The sequence below is a fragment of the Haliaeetus albicilla genome, chromosome 13 (assembly GCF_947461875.1).
Source record: "Haliaeetus albicilla chromosome 13, bHalAlb1.1, whole genome shotgun sequence".
NCBI classification, from domain to species: Eukaryota; Metazoa; Chordata; class Aves; order Accipitriformes; family Accipitridae; genus Haliaeetus; species Haliaeetus albicilla.
Window position 1 is genome coordinate 27,428,426 of NC_091495.1, and position 19,812 is coordinate 27,448,237.

Below are 19,812 nucleotides of genomic sequence, written 5' to 3' on the forward strand. Positions count from 1 at the left end.
CAAACTGAAGCTTTCATACCCTGTGAAATTCAAAGACCGAAATAAATCTTCATGGCTGTCCACTAGACTGTGGGTCTGACACAGAGATTGCTGAGACAGTAGCTCCAGACGTCTTGAGAACAGAGATGTCCTTACAGAGTAAATTACAGAGTTTTCCTATGTCACTCAGAGACGAAATAAAATCTAACAGATTGCAGTAATTTTTGTTTGCTGATATAGTATGCCTGAGAATAATGGTCAGTGAGTAAAGTTGGTTTACTCTCTGTGTATTTACCAGTCTGGGAAAGATTATGTCTTCTACTTAGGTTACTTTATTGAGTACAGGATACCTCTCTAAACATGTGCAGTCTCTCAAAAGAGCAAATCTTTTTATTTAATTCAATAAGTTTGTATAATATTGTTTGTTGTTTGAAATGGCAGTTCCTTTTAAATAAACTTGCAGGATTTATTGCTGTGGAGCCAACTTAAACACTGAGAACTGATTCTTTAAATTGTTAGTGAACTGTATGGCCAATCAGGCTATGATGGTAAGCCTTGAGAGCTCTAGGATACTCCTAAGATTTGCATTGTGGAGGTTTGAAAAGTCTGTACTCTGCCCTGAGAATTTTCCCTCAGTTCTTGTGCTGGGAGATGTGTTATTTCAGAAATTTTGGAAATGGCAAGGAGTTCATCTTTGCAACTTTGAAGGTCTGAAATATGTGGGCATTTTTCCTTATTTGTGGGTATAACAAACTCTGTGAGTACTCTGTTCTGTCTCCTTATGTGGATATGCAGTTTTAGTGCTGTGTAGCTGGATAGAGAGGAATTTTTAGAGGAATCAGAAGGAACAAGCTGAACAACAGCACAAATTCAATAACTGAGATGAATGATTCTGCAGGGGTTAAGATGACAAGGACCATGCCTTTGTAAGGAAGAAACCGTTTCTTGAAGCAGCAGATACTACAACCTTATTGTAGTATAAGTAATAAGTTGGGTCAGTTAAGGCAGAAAAAAGACAACACAAGGTAACCATGAAACCTGAATGAAATAGTGTGATGCATTAGAAAGATGTTGTTTGTTTTGCCTTGGGGTTTTTTCCCTAGAAATGGAGTTAGTCAACTTCCAGTCCCAGTAGATTTTGATTTGTAAACAATTGCCTCAGGAACAAGCAGCTTACCTGTGCTCTCCTGCAGCAGTGTTAGATAGTCCAGATTTAGCTGTTGTTTGTGCTACGTCTGTGAATCCTGGGAAGCTAGGAAAATGAATTTTTCTTGAGGTGTTCTGTAAAAGAAATGCGTTCTTCATCATTTGTTTCTTGGGAGGTGTGGTCTACAACATCAGCTCCTGTGGTAGATTGAAAATTTTGGATTGAAATCTGAGAACTCCCCTTGGTAGGACTGATCTTTAACTTTGAGATTTAAAACCTCTTAAAATTTTACATAAATAGAAATGTAGAGGAGATTCAGTAGATTTTTAGAGACTTTGTTAGAAATCTAAAAGAAAACAAACAACCCATCCCATCCTTAGTTGACAGACTATGGGGATTTCATATTTGATACCTGTTACCAGCTGCTAGCTGTCCATGAAGGATTGTCATTATATCAGGATTTCTCACACTGTAAATGATGAGATCTTCTTCCCACCACCACCATCTCGATTCCTCTCTCTCCGCTTGCTGAGGACAGAAAGCAGCCATACCAAAGGTTACTATCGATAATATACTTTATATCTGTATCACTGGTTTTTTTCATACCTGAGTTTAAACGGGGGGGGAAGATTGTCTCCTAAGGGGCTAATCAAACCTCAGAGCACCTGAAACTTCTTGTGGCTCTGGTAGGATTGTGCACAAAATCACATAGCTCAAAATTCATGGGACCAGTTAGACTTCTGCCTGTGCTTTTGTACTTTAATACCTTTTTAGATCTGCCCCTCTATACTTTGGATTCCCAGTGTCATATTTGAAACTGCAAATAATTAGAAATTAGATGGTATTTCACTGCCTCACTGGGATATTGAAATGCAACTGCATACTGTGAAAATATCTAAACCAGAGATGTTAAAAAGTGCCTCACGGCAAACTGCTCTTGAAAGAAGCTCTTGATGTCTGAATCTCAGAGCATCCATTCTTCTCACATTTTTCTTCACATGTATCCTGGTATAAAAAGTTAATGCATGTTTATGAAAAGGAAAAACTAAAACTATTGCAACTTCTGCGCGTAAAACTCTTCACATAATAGAATACGTACCTTTAATAGAAAATGATGAAACAGCCTCTACAACTCTACAATGATCAAAATTCAATATTGTTAATATAAACAATTTTATGGTAATAATAGGAGATTTGCAAGGAAGAGGGATTAATTTAGTTCTAAGAGATGTTTGACCTCTGCTACTTCATAATCCGTTAGAGAGAACTAAGGTCCACATAAGCTTCTCTCTTACCTGGAAGGCATTATTTTTTCAATAAATACCAAAATCAAGTCAATATTTTTAGGACCAGGATAACTGCCACTTTAAATGGACTAATCTTTACTCAGAAGTTGTCTGACACTTCATATCCAATGCCAGCAGGGAAGAAATAATTAAGATGTATGCTTTTGGTAATTGATCAAGAACATTTGAATGGGTTACATAAATAATAGACTAATCAAAGTATTGTCTAACCATTTAAAAAAACACATGCCCTACTGCGTGTACATTTATTTAAATTAACATTGCTGTCAGAATTTATGAGAAATTTTGAAAGAGGATTTCATTTTCACCTTACAGTTAATGCTCTCATAAATAATAATTTGTCAATTTATAGGATAAGATATACTATTAAATCGTTCAGTTTTAGAAGTTCACCTTTAAAATAGAGGTGTGCATTTACTGTCCTGGGCAATTACTCTGTGGATAAAACTGCAACTTTCAAATCTCATTTTCACATCTGCCAAATCCTACTCTAACTCATTTTTTGTTCTAACAAAAATTAATGATATTAATAATCTAAAGTTAGGCAAAAGAGACTTGGGACTTTTCTTGTATATGGAGTACCATGCAGTGTTTTTCTACATAAAACATTTTATTAGTATGTCATTGATAACTGACCAAGAGATTATCTTAAAAAATTAAAAAAATGCAAACCCAGCTGTTAAAAAAAAAAATCAGATACTTAAAAAATACATTAGGAATTGGGTTCTGGCTGTTTAAGCCCATGAAAATGATACTTGCTAACCATTTACAAAGTGCTGATCTCTCTTGGGGTTGAACACCAAGAAACTTCAGTCTGATAGTTTGGGGTAGGGCTATATCTACTTTCCAGCAACTTCCATTCCTGTCCACTCTTTTCTAAAACCACTTTAGCTTTGTATGATTGTATGAGGGAAGAATAAAGTATCAAGCTGAATATTTGAGATTAAATGAAAGGTTATATTTCTCTTGAATGACAATTTGAACATGCTTTTTTGTGGGATCTTTTACATGCAAACCAAAATAGCCGTAACATGAAAGATATGCTGTTGCACAGTCTTTGTATTTATTTATGCCAGTATAAGGTTGCCACAGTCAAGGGTGCTATTTACTTCAAAACTGTCCTATATATATTCTTTGGGCTCCACTGCTACTCATTAAAAGGTGCTGTGACAGCCTGGCATCAGCAAAGTCCCTGCATGGAAACAGCCACTCTTTTCATCAGCAGTCACTGTCATCTCCTATGTTGTCTCTGGGCTGAGCTTCTCAGGCTCTGTGTAGGGTGGCTTTTGTTTTTTTCCCCTCTGGACAGGAAAGTAGGGCCTCTGCATGTGTTTAACCCCACATTTTTGCAGGATACTAATATTTCTGCTTTTAATTGACTGCAGTTTTACAGGAGAGTGTGTCCCAGATGTGGTTGCTCTAAAATGAAAGAGCACCAGTGTTGGGCTTGAATGTTTCCCATCCAATTACCAATTGCCCCTTCATTTTATTTTGAAAGTTTTTTTTCACTTGAGTATGGGGTTTCCAAATGATTCTGGTAATCCTGGATTTTTTCCCTTGTTTTTACAGGTGACCTGTAACTGTTTCACCATCAGTAATGGAGAGATGCAGGATGTTGGTGTTGGCCTGTATCCCAGGTACTGTGGACACTGTTTCATTCACAGGCAAAATCTATGTTAGTTTTTTTTCCTTTTTTCCTAGGTAGCTGTAAGGGCCATCAAAGCAGCAGTTTCTAAATGAGAATCTGGGAAATGCAAATAAATTAAAGGAGAATAAAAAATATGATAAAGTTGAAAACATTCTTAATAGTCCTGATTACAGAGTTAAAACAGTTTAAATAAGATAAGTCTTTATATTTTATTTTAATGGAGGTGATAGTCTTTTCCAAGTAAGAATAAATACTGACATCAGAAATGTGCGACTGGGACCAGTAAAAGGAAACCTGTTCAGCATTGCTTTACAATAGAGATATTTTGCAGCTGAGAGCCTTCTGAACTGGCAATTAAAAAGTTTGAACACATTTAATTAGTAAATTGCCATAACTAAGAAACCAGTAAGGTGAAAAGATAAGCCCCTTGAGAGACGGATGTTAATATTTGAATTTCTTATTATTATTTCTTATTTCTATTGGGTAAGAAGTACATACCAGGGAATGTTTTGCCTTCATAGAATTAGTTACCTGTAGTTATTTATGTGGACAATTAGTATGTTTAGTTTAAAATTATATTTTACCATCTCAATTTTTTGTTAATGCACGGTCGAACTATGTTGTCAATACCTCAGTGGGCCTGTCACTAGTGTTTCTTTTTCTACTAATGTCACGTGTAAGATTTGACTAAGGACACTTAATATCTTGAGGCTTGCCTTGTGGTAAAGATAAGGGAAAGGTGGTTAGGAGGACATGGGAATTAGTATTATGAAAAGTACAGAATATTCATCTGATTTCATAGTGGAATGGAAACAAATCTTTTCACATAATTGGGAAAAATGGGATATTATTTTGGAGCATTATTATTAGCGAAATGTTTTCTTTTGGTTGAAAAAAAAAAAAAAAAAGCTGCTGCTTCTGCAAAGAAGGTGGTTATCTATGTTCATGATAATGCACTGCCAAAGGATGCAAGAGACTCTTTCCCAAGTCAGTTCAGAGCAGTTTGAGTTTTGCTGTAGCAAATCATTGTGAGCCGGGAAAATTGTGAACTTAAATCTGTGGTTCCCAAATCCTAGGCAAATGCCCTTCCAGATGAATTCATATGCTTCCAGATGAAACTGTCATCAAACCCACTAACTTTTCCATGAGATGAAATCTGATTAAGAGTGCTTTAGTTAGACTCATTAAGACGTTGTATATTGTTGCATGGCTCAATAGCTTCAGCATCACAATATATTTTAAAATAGATAAAATCCTATGGTCTTTCTCTGCATCACCTTGCCAGCAGCTTTGGGAGTATACCCAGTGATGTCACAATAAGTGAAATGTACATTCCCTCCCAGTGTACATTACTGGGTTCAGGTTGAGATTAACCACAGATATTTTATTAGGCCAGAAGGGATATCAAAAGAGTCAGGCTTCTGTTGATAGCTCCTTAAAAGATCAAGAACTGAATAAACATGGTTTGGCGCAGGGCTCTGACCCTTGGCAACATCCTCTGTTTTGCCAAAAACGGTTGGGATTTTGAGTTGGTGAATCAGGCAGACAAGGAAAGCAAATAAAGGCAGCCAGGAGCTGGATAAGCCAAAAATTCTTCTTCCAGCCTGATGATGCCAGATTGTTCTTTCAATGAGTCATTCTCACAGGGAAAAAACCATCAGCCCTGTGTCTGCTGTGGGACTGATGTTGGCCTGACAAAGTCAGTTGTTTCTCAGCTAATGAAACATGGGACTCAAAAGTATATAGCAGATGTTGCTGATGTTGTTCTTGACAATCTCCCTCAAAAAAGAGGGAAGGGCACATCTGTGTCAGGAGATCCACCAGTGTGTGTGTGGCTTGGGGGTGGCAGCAGCTCCCCAATGAGCTGTGCTGCTTCAGCTGTCACATGCCACAAGAACAGAGGCTGAATCAAAATATGTGTAAAACAGAGGCAATGGCTGTATCTATTCTTTCAACTGTATACACCGAGTATTTTGGGTTTGGGACATACTATACTCCATTTTCTGCCTGATAAGAAATACAGGTTGATTGCTGGTCCCTCTGACCTGCGGTTCCACTGACAGTCAGGGTAACCGATAAGGTTAGTGTCCTGAAACTGAGCAGAAGCAGCAGAAATAAAACAGAGCCCCAAGGTATTAACCCTTTGCTCTGAACTGTCCAGGTTGCCTTGTTCCCCGCTTGCCTGCTTTTGTCTCTCCCCTGAGTCAGGCCTCTCGGAGAGTCACTGGGAGGCCATTGCCTTCCTCCCGCCCTGAGTACACAGAAGGCAGAAACACATGAAGAGATCCGGGCATGGCTCGTGTTACCAATGAATATACATCTTCTAAGCATTAATTTTCCTCCCCTAACCAAGAGCAGTTGATTTACCAGGGATTTTATTTGTTTCGTAACTTAATTGCTTGATACTTCAGATGTAATCATGTTAGCTACTTTTAAATGATTAAAGGGGAATGGCAGTGGAGGCTTCGCTGTAAAGTCCTTTCTCTCTCTTTCTCCCCCTCCACCACCCCTCACAGCATGTCTTTACTGAACCACAGCTGTGACCCAAACTGCGTGATCGTTTTTGAAGGATACCAGCTTTTACTTCGCTCTGTCCGAGAGATCCAGATTGGTGAAGAGGTAATTAACTTGTCCTCCCTTCCATCATAGACACCTGCAACAATGACATCTCCCTAAATAAATTCCAGACTGCAGGGCCACCAGCTTAATATTTTGATGATATATTGATGCCACTTTCTAGCACATAGCTATCAGGGGGGAAATGATAAATAGAATCATCTCTTCACACTGCCTGGGCCCCATAATCATTACTTCTCATAAATCACTAACAGTCTTTATAAATTCTTGTTCCTCCTTTCCTCCTCTAGGCACTTCATTTTGTTTGTATTTGAACGTCTTTACCCTGATGGAAACACTTACAATATTTCTGGGTGGAATGCAGTGTTCACTAAGTCATTGCAACAATAAGCATTTGTCAGGCTGCAACCATACTGTTGTAGTGAAACTTTCATTGACAGTGAAAGTAGCAAGACAAGTTTTGCTTTCTTGTCTGTTTCACTAGAAAAGACTTCAAAATATCCCTTTCAAGAGATTTCTGATTTGTTCAAGGTACTCTCAGCTTTGTTTTTACAATAGCATTTGTATTACTTTGAAAATAATCATTTGTGGCTAGGTAAGCATTTCGAAGTAAATGTCTTTTGCAGCAATGCAATATTGAATTGGCTTAATAAGGCCTGCAAAGACGTGTGTATATATGTAACTTTACAGGCATCAATGACCTATGCAGTCCTAGCTGTTGGTCATTTCAAAATCATGACCTAATGTAAATGCCTGTTCTTCAAACTTGGGGAATATCAAGGGCATACATATTCTAATTTAGAAGTATTATCTCTTTTCCTCCCTATGAAGTGTTTTCTCTTTTAATGTATCCTTTCTCTAAGATAGTAGGCTGTCAAAATAAGTAAATAGTAAAATATTTTTTTAGGCAAAATATTGTGGAGAACCAACAGAAATGCTTTTGCATACTTAGCTTTTTGGCAAGACATATCTTTTAGGATGCAATATACTTTTCCAGAGCTATTAAGTGTAGACATCTTTCAGTCTGGCATTCTTGTTCAAGCCAAATTATAGACACCTTTCTTCCATTTTATCCATATACCATAGCTTTCCTCTTGGCTTTCCAATTCACCAAGACGGGTTGTTTATTTAAAAATACAGTAGATTTTAATGGCTTCCCAGGATGCATTTGGGTTAATTATTAGAGTTCTAAATTCTGAAGCTACCTTATTTTTATGTACATGGATATATTTTTTCTGGGTAAATTTCATAAAGCAATTCTTTGTAACAAGCAGCTTTTCAGAGTGGGAGAGGCCCTGGGTGGTTCTGGAGAGTGAAGTGAAGTAGAATTCCCTTGCAAGTATGACCGCTGTGCAGACTGCACTAGAGCTGTGAAGCTATGACCCAAATTTTAGACTTAGTGGTCTGTAACCCACAGAAGTCTCTAGGTTAAAATCAGTGGTGAAACAGATATGGTCTAAGTTACAAGTCATTTGTAAGGCAATCAGAAAATAAATATAAGTAAGTTATAACGCAGAACAGCTAGGACCAGGTTTTTTGCAGTGACTTTAGCAGTTGTGTGAATACAGGCTTTAAAATGACTGCACTTTATGTGGGCACATTATATTTTCTAAAAAACTTTGCATCCAATGAGGCAGTAACATAAGGTCAGAATTTTCCAAAGAGCTCTTGTGTCTTTGTTGCAACTATTGCTTCTGGTTTTGGTACTGAAAGGAAAACTTGCCTTAAGAAACATGTAAGATTTGAAACATGTAAGATTTGAGAGAGAGAGAGGGGGAGAGATACACTCACATATATGTACACACTGTGTTAAAGCACAGGTGCCCTCTTACCTGGAAGTAAAAGTCTCGGTCTAAGGTACATGCTTCTTTGAATAAGGATGTGTCTAAGGAAGGAAATGGGCATAAGTGAGAAAGTAAAGATACAAAGTGAATATTACTTTAGATCTGTTATGGGAAGAGGAAGGAAAAGAAAATTTTTATGAGGGTATGTACAAGTCAGCAATTTAATATTATTTTCAACACCCAATTACTTTTCCTCTTACACAACTGCTACTGGTTTTCATTTTGTGTTCTGCATGGCAGCTTTGGTACAACTTTTTTCCACACTGCCTTACTGCTTGCCTACAGCAGGGTGAGCTCAGTTTTCTTAATAGCCTTGTGTTGAATTTACACACCTACATACGTGAAACTACATTACCTGTTATGAGCTGAGTTTTATCTTCTATAACTGAGGTCATGATCTGAGCTAATGGGAGAGAAAATACACGCTGCGGGGGAATCTGATTGGGTTTCCTGAATAAATTGAGTGCTCTGAGGTAGTAAGATGAAAATTGTTTCAAGTCATGAGACAACAAGAAAATTTAAATTATAAGCAGTATAAAATTTGCCTTATCCTGTTCAAACTTACGCTAGATTTAGGCAGAATGAGATCCCCTGTGTAATAATTAATAGAAAGTAAATAAGCACTAAGATTTATTAGAAATGAGAAGCTAAGTAGCAAGTCAAGCTTAGATTAGTAGAAGAGGACTATGGCTTTACTATCCATACAGGAACAAACTTGATAGGGCTTCCGGACCCTTCCCAGGAAAGTATCAACCACTGTAATATGATGTGTTCACTAGGCCAGTGAGAACTAAAAATATTTTTGCACATTTGTAGTGCTTTCTATCGGAGGATGCTACAACAATTTACTCATGTTAAGGAGTTGTTGACCACCTATAATCGCAGGGAAAACAGAGACACAGGGAGTTGAGGTGACTGGCCATTATGGTCATCTCACAATTATATAAAGAGGGAGGCACCAGTAGACCTGATTTTGGTTGTAAACCAGGAGAAGAGATATTATTACATTGGATGTAGCTGCTGCAGTGTGATGCAGATTTATTCAGGAATAACATTTATGCCCCCACCACACTTCAGAGTGCTCATGCTATACACAGTAAATATCAAGTCAGTGATAAAAATCATGCAAGATTATGAGAATCTCAGAAAGTTTTTATGTCCTGATGGACGTTGTTTCAGTTCAGTTTTAGTCTCGTGTCTAGGCAGGTTTTAATTGAATTTTGATTTGGACTTTGAAATTTGTTCAAATCCTAAGGCCAAAATGTATCTTAGGCAAGTAGAAAATTAGGACTCCTGAGCCAGAAAATGTTTGCCTGAATCCTTATAGAATGAAAGTGATAAATTTGATGGTGCTGTATATTTGGAAAACTAATCACTACTAAAATCATACGCAAAAATTCTAGCCATCTAGGCCTTTTTTTTTGTGGCAAAGACAGTTTTGCCAGTCCTGAAGCACTAAGAAATCATGAAGCATGAATGTTACTTTGTTGTAGGCATTGAAAGAAGGGATTCATGTATAATTACTTGGCTTCCCAAGTTGAAGCTTTAAGAAAACAAAGTATATTGCAGGAAGCATAAAATACTGAGACTTGGTAAGATGGAGAAGTGTCTGGTCCTTAAATTTTGCTTCAGAAACCAAAAGTTCAGATTTATCTTCAGGTATATTATTTGGGTTTCATACTAATGTGGTTCTATGGAATTGCATGCTCTCTGAGGGCAGAAAGTTACCATTTTGAATAAAAACACACTACGTTCCCATTGGCTTTTGCCAGTGAATGTTTTAGTTGATGTTCAGAATAACAGCTTTCATTTCTATCATTATATAACTTATTTGTCTGTTTAAATGACATATATAAGCCTCATTAAATGTAGAATTTTTAAAGCGAAAATTTGGCTCTGGTAGGAAACTTTCTTCAAGCTTGGTAGCCTTTCTTTTTTTCTTCCCCATCCTTGCTCTGACTCTGTTATAATTCATATAAGGTGGTATGGGTCTATGCTAACCAATTTTTCCTTGAGTTAGAAGGCATTTTGATCGTATATGCTAAAACAGAGAGAGCACAGACTGCTCGCCACTTACATAATTCTGTCTCAGGAACAGATTTTTGTACACAACCTTCCCTAAGACCCTGAGACCCATGATTGCAAAACCAAGATGACTCACTTTTTTTCCCTGGCGTTTGCATTAAAATAATTTATTTTAAATTTCTACAGAATCCTCTGTCTAGAAATTTTGTAGCTTATAGTCTGTTACAAAAAAACCATAAATTAAGTCCACTGCAGCATGGCAGTACTGGAAAATTGTGTCCACCTTATTTGGCAGATGAGGAACATGAGAAACTAACCACCATACCCATGGTTAAAGAATTTCTGTGTCAGAGCAAGAAGCAGGCTCAGACAGTGCTGCATTTCTAAGGAGAAAGTCTTGAGAGTCAATAAGTCTCACGGCTGTTAAATAATTCCCTGCCGTCATAAATGTTGTTTAATATATATTCTCCAGTTCAGGGTGAAAAGATTTACTGCATTCTTTGTAAGCAATGCAATAAAGAGGCAAGCTTTTGTCAGCTGAAATAATGTTTTAATTAATACCATACATCCCACATGCAAATACCATTAAGACAACCTTTGATAAATGGATATATATCCTAAATATGTACAAGTTAAATGAGCCTTGCATCTAATGAAGGCATCCAAAATTAAAACAAGTGTAGGAGAGAGACTTGAATACAGGGGTTTTATGTTTAAACAATTAAATGATTACTACAGACTTAGTCACCGTTAGGTTGGTCATGTTTCTAAATATTCTAATTACATTTTCCCACCCAGTCTGCCAGCTACAAACATTTTTTCACTTACAGATTTCTGCTGGCAGGACTGGGAATTTGGACTTGGGCCTCTGACAGCAACAGAAACCCTAAGTGCTTAAAGTGCTAAAAGGAGGTATCAATGTGACAAAGCCTCTTGTCCTCCTCCTTCTGCCCAGTGATATGCTCTAATCCAGAGCAGGTTACGTGACTGTTCATATACACAACTGTTTGGTAACCTCTGAAAAAGAAATTACTGGTTTCAAACTTGTTCCTACTTCCAAGGTTTCTGCAACATGAATAGAAAAAAAAAAAAGAAAAGAAAAAGCCAAAAATGAAGAGAGAAAGGGATGAAGCCTGTAGGCTGAAGATAGGTAAAGCATGTTTGATGTTGGCTGTGTTTGTTTTAGAACTGAACCCTGCCTAATAAAGGGTTTGACAGTAATGATAGGGTTTAAACCATTGTTTTAAATATTTTGGCAAAGAATAGACTGATCTCATGTGAATGACTTTCCCCAGAAGATTTCTACTGTCTTGCACTGTGCCTGAACTTAATTAAATGTCTTTTACTGCTGGATGCCACCTGAACCTAAAGCCCACTAGGACATGGGTCAGAACCAGTGATGTTTATGCAGAAGACAAGAAACAGGGAACAAGCCAGCGTGCGGAATGATTTTAACAGAAACACTTGCAAGTTGCAAGGAGACATGAAGATCAGAGGCTTGTGATAGGAGAAGGAAATTGGAATTGGAATGGCTGAAGCATGAGGTTTGGACTACAGCTTGACTGGAAACTGCTTTGCATGAAGGAAGGGAGACAGATCTTTCTCACCACACCAGGGAGGGTGCAGAGTACGACCAGCTGGGGAAAGAAACAAGTACAAAGTTGGTGGGGTCACTGAAGATAATTGAGAGGGCAACAAGGACTGTTAACTTGGGAGAGCAAGAGTGTTGGTAATCAAATACGGGGAAAAGGTGTAAGATGAGGCATGGAGGGGAGGCAGAAGGGCAGATATGGGACTGGCAGGATGATGAAATTGGCCCATTGTACCAAGAATGGCTATGTCAGGAGCTAGAACTGAGGGCTGGAAACCAGGTTTAGGCAACCAGGTGTGGAGAATAAGACTGGAAAATGATACTCGCATCCAGGGGCAGAGGACAGAGAGAATGAGAAGAGGGTCAGATTGGAGAGAATGGGGGGAGAGGAGACCAAGCTTGGGAGAGAAGAGTGGAAAAGAAATAGGCAAAACAATTTCCATCCATTCACTGCAGAAAGCTCAGAGGGAAGCCTGCAGCTCCCGTGTAAATGATTAGTACAGACTATTCTGGTGTAAACCAACAGTGGTGAAACTAATCCTCTCTCAGCTCAGACATGCACAGGCTGGGACATAACATTACATAGAATGCAAAACCTAACAGAGTTCTCACACCTTCTAACTTTTGATTATCTGTGGAATTTTAATTTGTCCCTTTCATTAATTATACTATTAGTCTTCAATTATGAGACCATATTTATTTTTTCTGCAGGCTTTCTGCCTGTGATCATTTGAAATGCTTGACTTTGCCATCTCAGTATCCTTCTTTTAATACAATCCTCCTTCAACATGTAATCAAACTGTAATAATAAATGAAAAAAATGCAGGCATTGTTTTAGTTGCTTGTTAATTGCTTGTTTAATTAGAATGCTCACTGATTTGCCAAATGCAGGTTCTGACAATGGATTTCATAGTCATTACTACAAATTGGTCAGGTTTTCCTGTAATTTCTTTGAGTGGACTCTCATGATTTAACTGAGAAGCATGTGAAAATTCTTCCAATTAGTTGAAGTGTCTAGGCTCAGGATGAAATAATGTGACCCGATTTTTTTTAGCTTTGACCTCTCTGGAGTGTTTCAAAGTGTGTCGGGCATATAGTGTAATCACTCAATAGCAGGTATGACTGAATGCTGGTCTGAGCTGGGCTGTTATTTTGTTATATTCTTTCCCTTATCGTTAGTTTGTGCCTGTGCAGCACTTTAAACATTTGAAGAACTCTACAAATGGTTAGCCCTGTAAAATTCCTTCTGGAAGGCATCAAAGCGAACAAACTACAGAATTCTCTCTGTACAACATGAGGACTTGAAAATGGAACAAATGTAAACATTTTTTTTTATCGTTTTAATAAATTTTTTTGTCAATAGTTTCAACAACTTTGCCTGCAATGCTTTTGTGCTTCCTTGGTCACAAAGGAAACATCACAGACATACTGAAGATGGGTATGACATAAAAGGAGCTTTCCTCAGGCTCAAACATATATTTTCAAGAAAGTAGTGGCTTCCCTGCGATGTAATTTTTGGAGATAGTTGGATGTTGTATAACACCGGTGCTAAATACACACTTAAGCTTTGGAGCTAGACAGAAAATAAGGGTTCATACATGGGGAATTCAGATACCGAGCTTCTCCCCACCCCATCCCCTTTCCCTCTCTCTCCTTTTTCCACCTCTCTCCTTTCTCTTTTTTTCTTTTTTCTTCCAAATTAGGATGAAAAGTTGAAATAGTGATAATTTGGGGGGAATTAATAATTTCAAACAATATTGATCTGGAAATGTGAAAAAGTGTTCTTCCATGGAAATCATTTTTGGCCTTTTTTTTCACCCTTTGTAAAAGTAGTCGATTTCTTCTAGGAAATCATGTTAAGATAAAAAAATTATTTTATGCTGGAAAAAATGTTGTATCCAAAAAATGTTACCTTAGCTATACATACACTGAATATGGAATTTTTGTAAAATATACCAACTCTGGTTTTCTATGTACTGCACACAGCTCACCATCAGCTATATTGAATCACTGATGACCACCAGTGAACGCCAAAAGCAACTGATGCGCCAGTATTGCTTTGAATGTGACTGTCTTCTCTGCCAGAATCAAGAAAAGGTAGGTTGAGTGAAGAAATTCCTTGCCAATGAAACAGAATTTTCCAAGGCCTGTCAGCAGCTTCCCTTCCTTTACGTAATACTTATCTTTTGCTACTAATTGAATGGCCAGAATAGAGAAGAAAATGACCTCTGCCCTCAGTGCTGTTTATGTTGCTATGAAAGACAACTGTGAAGGAAAGAAAAGCAGGAAATGTTGACAACATGATAAGAAGAATTTCTTGCTAAAACATGCATTGTTCATAAAGCTAGGAACCACTTTCAGTTCCAAGATGTGGTTCAGATCATTTTGAGATTTAAGGACCTCTGAACATGAGAGTTAACATGACTTTAAGCTGAAAGGAAAGGATTTTTTTTTCTATTCAAAAGAATAATCTTGGAACTTTAACCGAAGCCACTTTCTGATGCTGCAGGAAGGCTGTGCTTATCCTCATAATAATGTTAAATTAATTCTGACAAACAGCTGCATTAATAATTTTCAAGAACTACCAGACATATTCAGCAGTTGTTAGAGTGGTGAACCGGCTTGGATGACTGACTGTAGTGTTTATGCTCTCTTTCACAAGTTCTTGGAGTAGCAGGTCAGTAATTGTAGTAGATAAAATTTTGTTCAACACGACCTTTTACTAAGGTTCAGCCTAGCCTAGTTTAAATATATTCTGGTTTTCTTCATATTTATGCAGCCTGGCCAGATTCATTTTGGCTCCAATCCTGATGAGACATCAAATGGACCATGCAAAATGAGGCTGGCTTCATAGAAGTTTATGCACTTTGTCTCTCTAGTTATATGTATGCTTGTTCTTATTTTCACAAATGCCTGTTTTGGGTGAGTCACATGCCATAGCTAAATGTGTTCCCCATAGATTAGAAATGGTAAGGAGAGTATTGGTGAAAATGTGATTCGAGGGAGCATAATATGATTCATGAAGTAATTGCTGTACAGCAAAAAAGAATAAAAAAAAAAAATCAACCCAAAGTTTAAACTCTGTGTTGGGTAGGACGTGTGTGTGTGTGTGTATGTAGTTCAAGCCAAAGTACACCCATTGAATACAAAATGTATCCTTTGATTCATCAGGAAGCAATTCAAAAGAGAGAACACAGAAAAGTTTCAGGCTTATGACATAATGCTAAATTACTTCCTGTCCATGTGCAAAAGTTGTTGGCATTCTGTGCATGATAAAGATTGCTGCAATGCTACTCGGAGGCAGTGAAGGGAAGTGAAGACCTCTTTTTGTCTTTCTTTTAAAGATGCTCACTCAAGTGCCGTGAAATCTTACATTAGTTTTGGGGAATGGCATCCCCACAGATGCAGTGACAATTAAGAAAAATAAGCAGGCTAAAGAGTCTTTAAGGATCTCTAAAATTTGTGAAAGGGTAGACAAGTAGGGTAAAGACCATTCAGCATGTGGAATGTTTTAAGAACAAGATCCACAAGCTGGAGTACACTTCAGTGTAAGAGTCAACATACAACATAAAAAAATATTGTGGTGAAATTGTATGTGCATATATTGATGAAAACAATAGTCTCATACATAGGTTCAAATTAATGATTTTTTTCTCTTTGAAATTTTTAAGTGTGGTTTGAGTTCATATTCTATTGATCTTTTCTGCCCATTGGCAAAATTCCCTGTGGGGATGATACTGCAAAATCTTTGGAAAGCTCTTTCTGACTGCATTCTGAAATTCTGTAGTTTCCTCATTGTCACCATGTATAGAGGTCTGTGAAGAGCTAGGAACCTCATGTCAGCTTTATCAATATCTATGAAGACATCTTTAACCTCAGCTTCAGTCTAGGATGATTAGATATAATCTGCAGCAGTCCTCATAGTACTGCATTTAATTTCTCTGTGACAGAGATTTTATAAATACAACTGTTTACATTACTAACTTGGAAATACAGATTTTATTTTTTATTTTCCATTGATCTCAGTCACTGTTGGTACGTTGAGAGGCATGTAACACTGCAGCTACAGTGGGAGATAATATTTTTGGAAATAATGTTTTTTTTAGATTATAGAGTGGCTGGATTTAGATGCTTAAAAGTCATCAGTTGGCAAAATTATTCAATAATATCCCTGCTGAAACACCCCTGATATTGAGACAAATTTCCAAGACATTTTGGAAAAATTTTAAAAGGCAAAGTCTTTGTCAATACAATAGGCAATGGCTGCAACTTTATGTCATCAAGGGTGGCAGATTCAACATTATCATTCAATAAATATAATTAGCTAACAGTAAATTCGCTTATTTCAACATTGCTTTGCAAATACAATGGCAAATACAATACAACAGCAATCCATCTCATAAGTCTTAGAAATGCTTTATGCCTTCAAGTAAGTTCTTGGGTGTTGGGGATTTTTTCAGTAGTAGTCATCTCATCAAAAAAGCTAGAATCCTTTTTCTAACAAACACTTACAGAGATTGTAGCTTCTCGTTACTCCCAAATTCCAGTCTTGCTGAGTGTGCCTGGCAGCTGCTGAGCACATCCTAGGGACCAGTGAAAGCAGAGGAATCATTCCTGAGATGCACACATCAATTTACAGTAAAACCATAAGTCAAGTAATTTCTGTTGTAGCTTTTACTCTACATCTTGTGTAATGTTTTAAAAGTGATCCTGAGAATCCCGTGGGAAATATACATTAAAATTTATATGAAGGGCATATAAACCTTGTATTAGTGCTTAGTTATGTGTATGCTTATTTATTCATATTTATAAAAATACTTTGCAAGTTTCTTATCAATGAATTTCATGTCTCCTCCTGTATTTTCTAAAGGCTTGTTCATTTAATCTTATATGCCCAAGTGAAGGAGGAAGTTGGTATCAAGTTTGTGTTCTCAAGTCGGTTACTGACTTCGTAAGTGACCTTGGGTAATTAATTTTATTCAAAAGCAACCTTTGTGTTTTCTAAGACCCTGCCCTTATTTTTCATAATTAGTGGGAAGCTACCATTTCAATTGGAGCTGAACAGATTTTTGACTAGAAACCAGATCAGTCTGTCTAAATCGGGGACCATTTTTGTGAATGTTCTGTGAAGCTCTGTTTGGCTGTTTCCCCAAATGCAGCATGAAGATGGCAATTTGTAATTCTGCTGAGTATTCTGATGTCCAAAGGATAATAAAGAAAGATGTTGCATTTTCTAAGGTCTTTCACCTTTTAAGTGCTGGATTTGTTTTAATGAGAATAATTCTTGAAGTGGAATGGTTTGAGGTTTAGTTGTGTGCTTTATGCAGTTCCCACTGCCACGTGGTATCTTAGTGCTGTTTTAATTAAAAAAAAAAAAAAAAAAAGAAAAAAGAAGAAGAAAAATCATATATAACCTCAGAGACATCTACATGAGTAAACAGATTTAGCCTACAAAATGCTACTAATTTCTCCTAACTTTAGTTAGGCATCTAATCTAAGCCAGTTTTTAGCCTCTCTCCATACCCAAAGAAAAGACAAACAGCTCATTCATACTGTCTTGCAGTAGAAATCTATGAAAGCTGGAATGGATATAAGAGGTTAAAGGAATGCCTTCAAGTAAATACCCAGACTTTAGACAGATAGAGTTGGGTGAGATAAATTATGCTGCTCCGTGAAGCATATATAAACACAAAATCAAGAATCACATTATTATGTTTCTGTGCTAGCTGACATGGATAGCAGAGTGCAGTTGCAACTGTGTAGGTTTCAGCACAGTAACATCCAGATTGTCGGTAAAATTTGTTTATGCCGATTACTTCAAGCATATGTCTCTGGTGGCTCCTGTAGACAAATATATCTTGCAGCCAGTGTCACTACTTCTTCATTGTTATTTGTGCTAAAATTGATTAAACTCGGATAGTGGTTACCTCATAGTACAACCGCACAGTTTAGCTATGCGTACAAACAAGAGTAGTGTGTCAAAGTGCTCTTTTGCCATTCTAGGTTACATGATTCTGCGAGGACTTTTTCTAATATTTCAGGTCTCTGGTGAACTATGATTTAAGAGGCAACTTATCTATTAAGAAATTATCTTTATTTCTCATTTACTGTAATATTTCATGTCACAGCTATATAAAACAGCAAAATTCACTCCGACACCAGCAATGGCTTTAAAAGTCACAGTCACTTGGTCTTTTTATCTAGGTATGGCAACTTCATAAAGCACAAGAATCTTCTCTAACCACTGCCTAAGTATTCACAGTTCACTTGCACAGTTGTTTAGATCTGAGACTGTAATATAGCAAAGGCTGTATTTTCAAGGCTGCAGCCCAACCACAGGGACCCTGTTAAAGTTGAAATTGTTGAAATTGAGCATCGACTTCAGCTGATGCACACTGGCACACTCAGTGTGAGCAGATGCAGCCCTGGACCAAATGGAGAGGTCCATGGCTATGCAGTCACAATTGCATTGCATATCATGAGAGCAAACATTCCTCACTGCTCACTGCTGATGAAAGGACTTCAAAGTGAATCTCTGCTTGCTATACGTAGTAGTTTTTTATCTGCCTCTCCAACTGTGAGCACAGGCATGGAATAATCCAGGTGCATAGGTGTCATCAAGGATGAGAAAATATGGAGGCAAACAGTGGCAACTAGCTGGACCTATGGATCTCAAATAATTTTGGGTGCCTGGGCCTCAATGTCAGCTGCATTTTGATTCTAAGAGGTCATACCATGATGCTGGCCAGTCTGTTTTAGTAACTGGTCAAGCAGCCCGGCTGCTGATTTGACAAGGGAAGAGTAGCAAGTGCTAATACATCAATGTAAGCTGGTTAAGATAAGATTAAGGTGAACCTTTTGGCAGTATGGTTACTGCCAAATTAAATGGCACTAGCTAAAAAACTAAACCATGCTGTTAATTGATTTTGGCCCAAGTTGAAAAAAAAGTATCAGTAACTAAAGGACGGGAAAAAACCCATGCCTTTCTAAAATCACTCATAGAATATTTCCTGACTGCAGTACTTTAACTTACTGCTACTGGTATGTCTTCGGTTCATTGTATTTCTGACAGATTTATACATTATTATTTGCTCCATTTTAAGATCAATCTCCACTGTAATTCAGAAGTATGTGCCTTCCTAAAAGCTGAACTCTTGGCAATGTATTACCATTCCAGCACATAAAAGCACCTTACATTAATTATAATTAAAGATGGGATTACATTGATGACAAACATTTTAAATGGAGAATGGTTTTTTCCACAGTCATGAGCCAGAGTATTGTTCATGTTCTAACATTTTCAGCCAAGGATTTCAGGGAGATTTGTGCTTATAGAATCACTTTGTTATGAGTCGTCTTTCTCCTTTGGAGCCAGGATTTAATATTTCAGTCTAGCTTGGTTTTTGGAAGGCTTTTATTTATTACAAGGTCAAAAGCAATGGGTTTGAATCTGAATCATTTTTATATTTGGCCAGTATTTGGTAGTTGCCAAAGCTAATAATAACATAATGCCACTAAGTATGTTATTCCTTTAATCAGTTTATTACTTTGCTTAGTACTTACTTATATTGCATCCTGAGTTTTGCTAGAGAACATCACAAGTCCAGTTTCCAGCTCGAGTACTCTCAAAGTCAGGTAACCTGAACAGCAGCCAAGCTACATAAAAATGTCATCTGCAGTTCTTTAGCTGGTAT

The 19,812-nt window shown here is 37.4% G+C and overlaps 1 protein-coding gene across 6 annotated transcripts in view; it reads left to right on the forward strand.

The window, feature by feature from the left end:
• Nucleotides 1–19,812, forward strand: part of SMYD3 (SET and MYND domain containing 3) — a 430,287-nt gene that overhangs the window by 340,414 nt on the left and 70,061 nt on the right. For 5 of the 6 annotated variants that reach the window (XM_069800594.1, XM_069800593.1, XM_069800592.1 and 2 more), the window contains 3 exons: nucleotides 4,003–4,070; nucleotides 6,598–6,700; nucleotides 14,105–14,215. In XM_069800594.1, the coding sequence (XP_069656695.1) occupies nucleotides 4,003–4,070; nucleotides 6,598–6,700; nucleotides 14,105–14,215 (282 nt within the window). The remainder of the gene's footprint in view (nucleotides 1–4,002; nucleotides 4,071–6,597; nucleotides 6,701–14,104; nucleotides 14,216–19,812) is intronic. The other variant, XM_069800595.1, reaches the window with a different exon arrangement.